Consider the following 11190-nt stretch of genomic DNA (forward strand, 5'->3'; position numbering starts at 1 on the left):
GGCCTGCAGGGGGCCTCCGCCCGCCCCGGGCCTTCCCAGCCCGGCCTCCCGCGGCGGGACCCGGCCCCCTGCAGCCCGCGGGCCCGGGCGGCGCCTGGCGGACGAAAATAAAGGCGGAGCGAGCGGGGCTTTCAGCACGGTTTATTGCGGACGGAGGGGCCTGCTTTCCCCCGGCCGGGAGGAGGAACGGGGGCAGCCGCGGGGAGCGGGGCGAGCCCCCGGCGGGCGCGGGGCCGTTCCGGGGCCGTTCCGGGGCCGGGCGTTTTTCCGGGCCTGGTCTCGCCCTCCCGGTGCCGGCGGCGCTGCTCGGCCGGGCCCAGCCCAGCGCCCAGCTCTGCGGCGGCAGAGGGAGAGGGGTGACCGCTGTGAGCCCGGCTTCCCGGGGCCCTTCCTTCTCTAATGTTGATGACCCCCAGGACAGAGCGTGGGTTATTCCCCTTTTCCAGATGCGGGAGAGCTCCGAGCTGCTGGGATTCCTTTCCCCAGCTGTGCTGAACTTCACAGGGCTTGGGGCAGGCTCCACCCCACTCTGCCCTCAAGGTGATGACACAGTTCCAGGCCGTTGAAGTGATTCTTGCAAATCTGTTCTGTTGCAAAATGTTCTTTTTCAGAAAGGTTCTTGGAAGGATGCAGCCTTTTTGTCCCAGAAAGGAAGAGGAAACGAATCATGCTGCTTACGTTCAGGTGTAATCCAGACCCCACAGGAGACAATAGGACACAAAGGCATCTGGAAGCTGCTGCTCAGCCTCCTGGCAGTGCCTACTGTAATGGGCACCGCCGCTGTGCAAGGAACTTGGTTTTGCTGGAGCACGACCCACATGGCACTGCAGCTGCTCTGCTCTTACCCAAAGGGTTTGGCCAGATGCCATGGTGGCACCAGACACCAGAGTCATCATCCTGTCGTACCTCCCGTTGCACACAGTGGTGCTAGGGCTGTCAGTGCAGGTGCAGACCCGTGCCCAGAGGCACAGCAGAGCTCTTCTTGCTTCCAGGCCAGAAACAGTCACAGCGCTTGGCTGGGCACAGTGCCCACCTCTGCACTCCTGCGAGGGATGAGGCTGCTGCTGCTGCCCTTTGCCGGTCCTGTGAGAGGTTTGTGCTGCACAGCAGGTGGGCACGTGGCTCCTGGCCAGGGACCTCTGAGGTGACCCCAGCCATGCACATTTTCACTTGCAAACCCAGTTCCTGACTCCCTGCGAAGACATCGAGCCCACATTCCTTTCCAGCAGCTGTGCCCACTGCAGTGACTCCAGAGTCTATAAGCTACAGGAGAAGACTCAGGTGTCACCTCCAGCCCTGCATGACATGCTGGGGCAGCACTAACAGCCTAGCCTGACCCTAAAGGGTTGGGGCAGTCTAGATGGGGGTAGCCATCCCATCCCTCATCGTGTCTTGGGGCAAAATTGGGGCAGGTACAGCACCTATGTCCGTGCACACACAGAGCAGGGCCCACCTGGAAGCTGGGCACAGCAGTTGTCTCAGCATGGCATCGATCCCAGACCATGCCCATATCCCATTGGGGCAGCAATGACTGTTCCCATGCTGCACCCACAACGAAGCAACGTCCTGGTCAAAAGGGGCTGGGAAGCCTGGCCACGGTTAACAGCTGAAGTGAGGCAGCACCCGGTGAGCCCAAGCTGAACATCAGACAGTTCTGACAGGCCAGAACCAGCAGCGTGAAGTCCTGGTGGGCTGTCTGGCCATCTCTTCTCTCCCCATGGCCTCTCAGAGGCTGGGGAGGTTGCTCATCATGCTGGAGTTGCTGGAGAGAGGTGCTCTGGGCCGGGCATTCAGAGCCACAGAGCTGCGGAAGCTCTCCCGGTAGCGCAGGGAGCTCTCTGTGGATGAGCCAGAGTTGATGTCTGTGATGACCAGGCAGTCCCCAGGCTTGCAAAGCCCAACCCTGAGGCAGCAGCAGCACAGCAGGCTTCCCACAGCACGGCGCACCTCCACGCTGCGGAGGGAGTAAATGATGGGGTTAACGCCCGAGTTGAGCATGGCCAGAGCCAAGGTCCAGTCCAGGCTGTGGAGGAGTCTGCAGGTTTGTGTCTCACAGAACACATCAAAGAGCATCAGGGCAAAGAGAGGGCTCCAGCAAATGATGAAGGCACCCAGGATCATCAGCACAGTCTTGAGCAAGCGCAGGGATCGTTTGCGGCTGTGCCGAGAAGTGGTTTGCTTAGAACTGGCCTGGACCAGCTGGAAGATGGAGATGTAGAGGCCGATGATCCCCAGGAGGATGATGCTGAACATGACCACAGAGAAGAGGATGTAGTTCTTGGAGTAGAGAGGCAGGAGAACAGAGCAGGCATTGAAGTCGCACAGACAGTTCCAGCCCAGCAGCGGAAGCAGCCCAATAATGAAGGCCAGAAGCCAGCAGGAGATAATGAGCCCGCGCAAGCGCAGGGTCTTGCTGGCTTCGTTCTCAGCAATTGGCCTTACCATGGCACTGTAGCGCTCAATGGCCGTCACAAGCAAGCTGAAGGTGGAAGCAGCCAGCGCGATGAAGAGGATGCCTTCCCGGAGGAACCAGAGCTGAGGTGAAAGCTGGAAGGTCTTCTTGCCTGAGAGGCAGAGATTAGAAAGGTAGGCAACGCCTGCAAGCAGGTCGCTCACGGTGATGCTGGCAATGCAGGAGTAGACCCAGCGCCGGGCTCGCAGGCACCGCAGGATGGCCAGCAGCACGAGCAGGTTCTCCAGGATGATGATGCAGCTGATGATGACAAAGGTTGTGCGGATGAGGCCCATGCCCTCGTCCCGGGACTGCCGGTTGGTCAGCTTTCCTGTGAAGTTATAGTGCTGCAGGATGATGTTCACATTCCTCATGGCAGCCAGCTGCAAGCAGGAACCTTTCCTGTCGAGGAGGTCCAATCTGAGCTCAGGATATTGAGCAGAGCCCAGTGGAAAGGGGAAGGAGCGATTCACCAGCCAGCTCAGCCCTGGGCCATCCATCTTCCAAGCCTATGTCAGCAGCCGAGGGATGCACAACGGAGCAAGGGTCGAAGTGGCGTTGGGAGCAGGGCAGACCTTCTGTTTGAGGGCTGGAGGCAGGTGTGAGTCTGCCCCTGAGGCCAGCAGCTCTGCCCAGCGTGGAGATGAGAGTTAGACCCCTGTCTGCCAGCCCTGCGGCACTGAAAGAGCAATGGGAGAGAAGGGTGAGGTGTTTTGTAAGGCCACGCGTGAGCATGGGCTTCCTGTTGTTTAATAAAGTTTCCTGTTGTGAACTAGAGTATTGACATGGTCTCTGGCAGCTGTCAACATTTCTCAGTAAGGAGAAATGAGAGGGTGGGATCCGTTGGTTTGATCAAAGCCAAACGCTAGCAGGAGCACCCAGACAGCCGAGGCACTAACAGCTTTGCCTTTTGTGGCGTGAAATTCACTCCTGAGCCTGGCTGAGAGCAACTGCCCCATCATCGAGTGCCCTGCGCACCACCCGTGCCCAGACTCATCCTTCTCCAAGAGGAAGCTCCATGCTCCCATGCAATCTTCTGGGCTCCCAAGTCCTGTCCTATCGAAGCAGCAAGTCCAGGCACCTGGGTGTTTGAAGCTGGGGCTCAGCTACTCCCAGCTCAAAGGAAACCAGCTGGTCAAAGCCTTACTTGTGCCCTGGTGCTGCACACTCCACCTTCTGCTCTCCAAGCATCTGCTAGAGATGGGTCAGGGTCTTCCCACTGCCTAGGTCCATGCAGGGAAACTGAGGCACAAAGCTGCTGCCTCTTGCCTCGCGTTGCAGAAGGGGCATGGTGCCATGGCTGGGACCAGAAGCCCGGGGTCCTGACCTGACTGCAGCATTAACATCTACCACTGATCATTCCCTATGTCTGCAAAACCTGACTGGAGATGTGTTCTTGCAACACGTTATTCCCAGCCCAGCTGTTGTTTGCCTCGTGACTCACCTGTCACGGCTGGCCCGAGGCTCTCGCTGCAGGAGGGAGGCTCAGCAGCCAGCAGTGCTCTCCAGCTGCTCGTCCAAGGCCCAGCACAGAGTAGGTAGTGGGGAGAGCTCCTTGTATGAAATAAGTGAGATTTCCACCTACCGAAGTGAAAAAAGGGAAGTTACAACATCAACCACATTTCTCTGGCAGGATGGACCCACCCAACAGATGCAAAGAGACATAGAGAAAAGAGCATCTTTCAGCTCAAGATCATGGCAGAAGCTTTGCCCTGCTGTCTGCTTTCACCTTTGTTCTCACTCTAGACTGGCACAAAGTCAGGGAGAGGCCCCCAGTTTTCTGCTTTCTGCTTTCTCCCACTGGCATGGCGAGCAGGGATCCTGGGAGCCAGCCCCTGCTTGAGGAACAGAGAGGTCCTAGCCTGGGTCATGACATGGGCAAGTGGAAAATGCAAAGGGGGCTCCTGCTGCAGGAACTCGTGCAAGCAAGAATGGTTCTCATTGAGAGCTGAGGGCTCGGTCCTCCATGGTGGCCCTTTCTGCTGGCAGTTTGGGCTTTTCTGTCAGCAGAGGTCAGAGCACAGCACTGTATAGGCTGCTGCAGGGAAGGTTAACAGCCCAGCCAGACCCAGTACAATAAGCTCACGCTGATAAAGTCAGCAGACCCCAAGCTTGAGGGAGCAGAAATCAGCAGGAAGGCTGGGCTGTGAGCACAGTGCAGGCCAGAGGAGAGGAGTTCAAGGGCACACCTTCAGCACCCAGAGCTCACTCCCAAAGGGGCTGGACAGACACTCCCAGCACAGCACTGGAATCAAAAGGGCCAATGCGACTCTTGTACATCCTTCCGCGTCGTTCTTGCTTCAGGTTGGGCCTCCAGCAAACACGTCTGCTCCTGTAGGCAGAGGACAGTTGGCAGGAAATCCCTAAAAAGATCCCAAGGGTCCAGAGCAGCTTCTCCAATAGCTGTCAGAATTAGCAGCCTTAGAAAGGAGATGGCTGGCAGGAGTGAGCTCTTTGCCAGGGAGATCTGCAGAGAGCATGGTGCAGGTGGGAGGCAAATGGTTTTGATGGCAGGAGGCAGATGAGCACTGGGAAGGCTCCGTGCACCCTCCAAAGGGATGCTGGGCACGCTCAACCAGCCAAATATCACAGGCTTGTCCTTGTGCCCCTTCCACGAGCACGCCAGGTGCTACACGAAAAGCAGGGCTGATTACTTTGTAAAGAGATGTTCCAGTAAAATAAAACCCCATTCCTTGCTCTGCCCTAGCCTCTGGCTTGTTCGGCCTTTTAGTAGAAGAGGGGACCAGGTACCTGTGAAGCTCGCCACGGTTCTACAGCACGTCCGCAATAGGTAACTGTCTCTGGGAAGATGCTGGAGCTGCACCCCAGCACCCGTGGGTCCCCTTGCCCCATGCGGCTGGTCCGCAGCAGGGCCTTGCACAAACCCAGCCCCCGTGCCTGCCACAGAGCTGCTGCTCCCAGCCCCCACAGGGATGTCCCCAGCTTTGCTTGAGGGCACTGAGGCTCCCCCTCAGCAGGGCACCACTGGGGGACAAGTTCCTGTTGTTCTGCAGTGGCTCCCCGTTGCTATCTGCACAGGCACCAGCTGAGCTTCATCTTGATACGTCTCCTTCACTGCCGTTTCAGTTCAGATGTTCTTTCCTTGAAATGAAGGGGCAGAGGAGGGACATGCTGTCCTGCAACATTTGTCATCTCTTTCCTGCAGATCGAGACCACAAGTTACTTGAATCTGCCTGATAGCTGCCAAGTGCTGGCCTTGGAAGGACCGGGGAGGTGCAGGGGCCAGCAGCCACCTCCTGGACCCTCTGCCAGAGCTGTGGCCATGCAGGTGTCCTCAGATGCTGAGATGAAGCAGCTCCATAAAAGAAGCCGCAAAGCCCTCTGCAGCCTGCAGGAAGGCAAGAGTGCCATTGCAGACAGGGGCACCCAGAGATGAGCAGCTTGCAGCATGGCAGGGCACCTGGGCACTCTTGCCCTGCTCCCAGGAGGGTGTCAGGCTCCAGGACAGCTCTGGAGATGGAGGGGTGGGGGGTCTGGCTGCAGCAGCCACAGCCACACCCCACCTCCCTTTGGTGCTGCTCACTGTCCTGTCCCAATGCCCTGAGAAACATCAGTGGGAGCAGCTGTGCAAGGGTTCCCTGCACCAGGCCAGGTTCAGGCAGCTCAGCATCATGCTTAGCTGCTGCATCATGCTGCTTCAGCTCAGCATCACATGCAGGAAAGAGGCCAAGAAGAAGGCAAGAAAGCAACCCTTTCCCTGGCCAGCCTCTGGCAGCATCAGGCAGTCAGCAGATGATGCATCCGGACCACTGCAATTAACAGTTGTCAACAGATTTATCATTCACAAAATCTCTCTCATACCTGTCTAAACTTATTTATATGTTTGACCTTCAAGCTCTACCCAGTGGCAGGTACAGCCTGCTGACTCCAATGCAAGCTACTTGTGTAGGCAGCGTGACAGAAGTAGTTTTATTTACCAAGTAATTTTTAAAAGCTGGACCTTACACATTTCTAATTTTTGCCCAGCCAAACTCCATGCAACTGATGGAAAAAAGAACCATGGAAAGAGAGACGCAAATGCATTTTGAACAGAGAAGCGTTAGGGCAAAGCTGGAGGTGCTGTAGGGGACAGCAGGTTACATCACTGGGCAGGCATCACAGGCTGCAACTCCTGCACTTGAGTTCTGATCAGCCCTGGGGGAGTGACAGCAAGCTACGAATGCAAGATAAAACATCAATGATTTCAGTTGAGGTTTTCCTGCAGTGCTGCTGCACAGCCCCGATTAAAACTTGTATTTACAGACATTCTGATTAAGTGGGTGAAGCTCTGTGGGGAGCTCTGTCCCCCAGCCTCCCTCCCCACACACATCCTGTCCCCACTGCATGGCCTGGTGGGGCACCAGCCAGGGCGTCCAACCACCCCCAGGTGTTTTTCTGCTCCAGGAAGGGTGGAGTTGTGCCGCTTCAGATATGACTGATTGCTCCTGACGGTTGGTTGCAGATGCTTGCTCTGGTCTCTTGCAGCAGGTCATCCTCCCGGTGGCACATCCCATCCCTAGTGCAGCGGGGTACTGCCAGGAGCTGGGGAGGGAGCCACAGCAGGGCCCCCCAGCTGGGAGACACCGAGCCCAAGAGACCAGCCCTTAGGCAGGATCGTCTCAGCCACAGTTGTTGTTCACTGAAATTCAGTGGGTGGGTCTCTGTAGGAATAGAGTTCACTGCAGTGAGCCTCTGCATTTGAAGGAAAACAAGAACATGAAAGAGAAAGTTTTGCTATCGTCTTGTCTTGACCACATTAATGACCTTAAAAGGCAAAGTTTGGTTGATTTTTTTTTTTCTTTAAGTGGTTTTTCTTTAAAAGCTTGACTTTCCTAAAAGCAAAAAACTTTAAGCAGAAAGCAAACAGCTGCATAAAACGCTTCTCCACTCAAAAACCTTGCCTGGGAGTCACCCCAGTGACCCACATCACCCGTGGACCAGCTCAGCCCATCTCCCACGGTGTCACACCTTTCTCTCCTCTGTGCCGGGTTTGTGATTGTGACCCCTTGGATGATTCACAACGCAAGGCCCCGGGCATTTCCAACCCTCATGTCCCGTGGGGCGGCAGCTTCAGAGCCACGCGTCCCCCAGCACCCCTCCCTCCAGTGTGAGCTCGCTCGCACAGCTGCCACCTCCCAAGCCCTGCCCCAGCCACTGCGCGAGGGAACGGCCGGGGAGGGCTCGGGGCAAACAGTGGGGCACAGCAGGGTGCTGGCAGGCGCGCAGCCCAGGCTCCACACAGAGGAAACGGGGCTGGTCTGACACCCAAGGTGGTGGCAGTCCCTCTGGTCTGCCTGCCCCTGAGCCTCAGACGCTTTTGTGTTGGAGCAAAGGTCGAGAGTTCTTGAAAGCCTGTGAGCATGGAAAAGACACCTTCAGTGACTGGCGCTCCTTGCTCTTTATCTCCCATGTCGATAAAGATCTTTTCTTTAGCATCTAATTTTCTCTCATGCCCCTTCCAGTAAAGGGTCCTGTTATGACTACAGAATGCAACATGCAATCTCTTCTCAGCAGAGCAGGCACTTCACACAGAATTAACCCTAACAGATTTATGCCTTGCACACAATAGCCCAGGCAAGCTCCAGGGAGCATGGAACAATGCAACAAAGTGGGACAACCTCACAGGAGGGGAAAATGAAGGTAGTTAAGGGCTAGGAAGAGCAATCAGGAAGGACAACTTTAAACAATGCAGGACTGTATGGCAGAGTTCTCTCCGAGATTGCAGCCTGTGAGTCAGGCAGTTCTTCATGCAAGTCATAGGCTCAGCTGCCATCATAGGACACACTTGGAAAGCTGAAGGCCAGAAGGAAACTGCCCACAGCCACCAGCCGAGGCCATGAAAGAGCCAGAAGTAGGAAGAACATAGGTGTCCTGAGCATCAGGCCCATGCCTCTCATACAGTGATTTGGTCACCTCTTTGAACAAGGGTCACCTGTGGCAGTCTGATGACGGTCTCTATTGAGGACTACAGCCAGGAAGGGGTGAGTGCAGCATGACTGGTGCTCAGCTGAGCATTTAGCCAAATCACCCCTTGCTAGGGGCAAGCTGAAGACAGCAATTGCAGCATGGTTTGCAGGTGATTTCAGGCCAGGGAACGAGGGGAGCAGTGAATCCAGAGCAGGATGGATGAAGCCTCCTGAACAGGTGTGCTAGTGGCCAGACCAGCTGCAGAGGCAGCACCTGCAGTCATTGAACTGGACAAGAAAGTGTGAAACGACCTGACCCCTCCTGGAGCACGTGCCAGGAGCTAGAGGAGGTGCAGTAGGAGACAGCCTGATTGACAGAGCTGGAGGACACCATGCTTTGAAACAGCCAGATGTGATCTGTCCTGCAACCAAACTGGGGAAGAAATGCTAAATCACACCCTGGAGATCCCCTTGGACACCTCTCCCGGCTGGCACCACTGTGGCTTTGGCACCATTCTGCACTCTGCCCTGGCCTTTCTGTCTTGCATATCGCTCACTGATCACAGCCTCTGAACACGCAGGCATGTGAGCAGGCCAGGCAGCAGAGATGCAGATAGACCGTCAGGGTTACTGCACTGCTCTGATTAGCACAATCAGGCCATCGCACATGGTTTCCTGGCTGCTGGTACAGCTGGTCCCAGGGTATAAAGCCAGCCCTTGGGCACAGGGATGCTAAGACTTCCACATAGCCTGGCAGCAGCACCCAGTGGTGGGAGATGTGCCAGTCCCAGCTGCTCCTGGCCCTGCTGCTGCTGTTCTGCCCGTGGGCTGATACCAGTAAGCTGGGGTACTGCGAGGGTCTGTGCAGGAGGCTGCTGGTCTGGGCTGTGGCCTCAGCAGCTCACTCTGCAGTGGGATGTCTTTCAGGTGCTCTATGGGGTCAGATTGTGGGAGGCCATGAGGCTCAGCCCCACTCCCACCCTTACATGGCATACCTGAAGATAGGGAAGTTCGCCTGCGGAGGCTTCCTGGTGGCCCCTGACTGGGTGATGACAGCTGCACACTGCATGGGGTGAGTACCTTGTACAGGAGCTTTGCCCACCTCTTTCTCCCCTAACCAGAGAGGTCCATCACTAGAGTCATCTTGGAGCTGGTTCCTCTTTCTCCTGCACCTAGCAGCTCTCTCCACCTGCCTGAGAAAGGGCAGGGAAGCAAGTGTGACCCAGCCTCTTTTCCTCCTCTCTCTTCTGCTGCCGTGGTCAGGAATGCCACAGTCATCCTGGGGGCTCACAACATCTATGAACCAGAAACAACGCAACAGGTCCGTGGAGTTCTCAGATACCACCGGCACCCTGAGTACGACCCCAGAACCGTGTCTAACGACATCATGCTGCTCAAGGCAAGGCAGGCCTGCAGGGTGGAGGTGGGCTGTGGGCATAGCAGGGGCTGAGCAGAGCACCATCATGCTGTTGGCTTCTCCTGCAAGCCATCACCTTCTTCTGCCATGGGTGCTGGATTGGGAGGGACCCAGGAGGGAAGCATGGGCAGGGCTTGTGTCTCATGCCATCTTCGCAGCACCTCACCAGTACTTGCGGTGCTGTACGCCCCTCTGCACCTCCTCTGTCTCTGCGGGTGGAGTGTCCTCCAGCTGCTCACAGCCTTCTCCAAAAGCTTTGCTCTCTCCCAGCTGACAGCAAAGGCCACACTCAACAGCTACGTCAAAACCATCCCCCTGCCCAAGACCAGCGGCTACCTCCCCACAGGCACCAAGTGCAGCATAGCTGGTTGGGGCCTGATCGACAAGGACCAGGAAACCAGCAAGCTCTTTGAAACCAAAGTCACCATCTACAGCCGCAGGAAGTGCATCCACTTCTATCCACACCTCAATGCTGGCATGGTGTGTGCCGGCAGCTTCCACGAGCTGAGGGACTCCAGCCAGGTACAGCTGAGGGGCTCAGCCACAGGGCAGGGGGCTGCTTGCAGTGGGGGCTGCTCCTGGCACAGGCTCGGTAGGACGCCAGGAGAGGTGACTAGAATGCAGTTCCTGTGCCCGCGTGGATGGGCTCCCGGGATGCCCCTGGCATCCTGATCCATGTGCGGTCCCGGGGGCAGAGCCCCAGCTTGCCTACTGTGGGCAGCTCCTGCATCGGGGCAAGCAGGAGCAGGCTGACTCTAATGGCAGAGGCTGGGCAGGAGGGCTGAGGTAGGACCTGATCCCACAGTGGCTTTGACAACTGGTCTCATCTGTCCTCAGGGTGATTCTGGTGGGCCCCTGGTGTGCAATAAGGTGGCACGAGGCATCGTTTCCTTCGGGCATGACAACCCCCCCGGGGTCTATACCCGCATCTCCAACTACCTGCCCTGGATCAAGAAAACCATGAAGAAGTAACAGCAACACCAGCGCAGCCCTGGGGACATCCTGGTTTCCTTCCTGCCCCTACCAAAGGCTCAGCTCCCTCTCCTTTCCTTGGGAACCCAAGTGCCCCGATGTATGCCCGCAAGGGCCCGTTTCTTTGTTCTGAGACTGCTGTCCCACTGTCTGCCTGTGCCAGGAAGCCAGTTTGGTGCCACATTAAGTCAGCCTGGCAGAAAGGAGGATAGTCCCAGGTGGCACCAGAAAGGGGCAGTACCACTGGGGATCCCATTGCCTTCAGAGACATCCCTGTCCCTGCTTAAACCTCGCTGCACTTGAAACACCCACAGTAAACTCAGAGCTGCCTTTTTTAGCATATCTGTCTCCTCCTTCCTTGCACCTTGTCCCGGGGAGGAGGGAGGGCTGGGCCAGGTCAGCAGTCAGCCTGCTGGGACAGAGGCAGCAGGAGCTCTGCAACC

General features: G+C 56.8%; 2 protein-coding genes across 2 annotated transcripts; one reads left to right on the plus strand and one right to left on the minus strand.

Annotated features, from left to right (window-relative positions):
- Positions 1-58: 58 nt before the first annotated feature.
- Positions 59-4032, minus strand: S1PR4 (sphingosine-1-phosphate receptor 4). The gene is made up of 2 exons (XM_005019523.6): positions 3897-4032; positions 59-3131 (listed from the first exon to the last, which is right to left on the minus strand). The coding sequence occupies exon 2, from the start codon at positions 2950-2952 to the stop codon at positions 1726-1728; it is 1227 nt and encodes a 408-aa protein (XP_005019580.1). The 5' UTR covers positions 2953-3131; positions 3897-4032; the 3' UTR covers positions 59-1725.
- Positions 4033-9041: 5009 nt separating this feature from the next.
- LOC101802752 (mast cell protease 1A) lies at positions 9042-11087 on the plus strand. The gene is made up of 5 exons (XM_013099492.5): positions 9042-9195; positions 9286-9430; positions 9622-9757; positions 10046-10297; positions 10613-11087. Exons 1-5 carry the CDS (start codon positions 9135-9137, stop codon positions 10745-10747), a joined length of 729 nt encoding a protein of 242 aa, XP_012954946.3. The 5' UTR covers positions 9042-9134; the 3' UTR covers positions 10748-11087.
- The last annotated feature ends 103 nt before the right edge of the window (positions 11088-11190 follow it).

The sequence above is a fragment of the Anas platyrhynchos genome, chromosome 29, assembly GCF_047663525.1.
Source record: "Anas platyrhynchos isolate ZD024472 breed Pekin duck chromosome 29, IASCAAS_PekinDuck_T2T, whole genome shotgun sequence".
NCBI classification, from domain to species: Eukaryota; Metazoa; Chordata; class Aves; order Anseriformes; family Anatidae; genus Anas; species Anas platyrhynchos.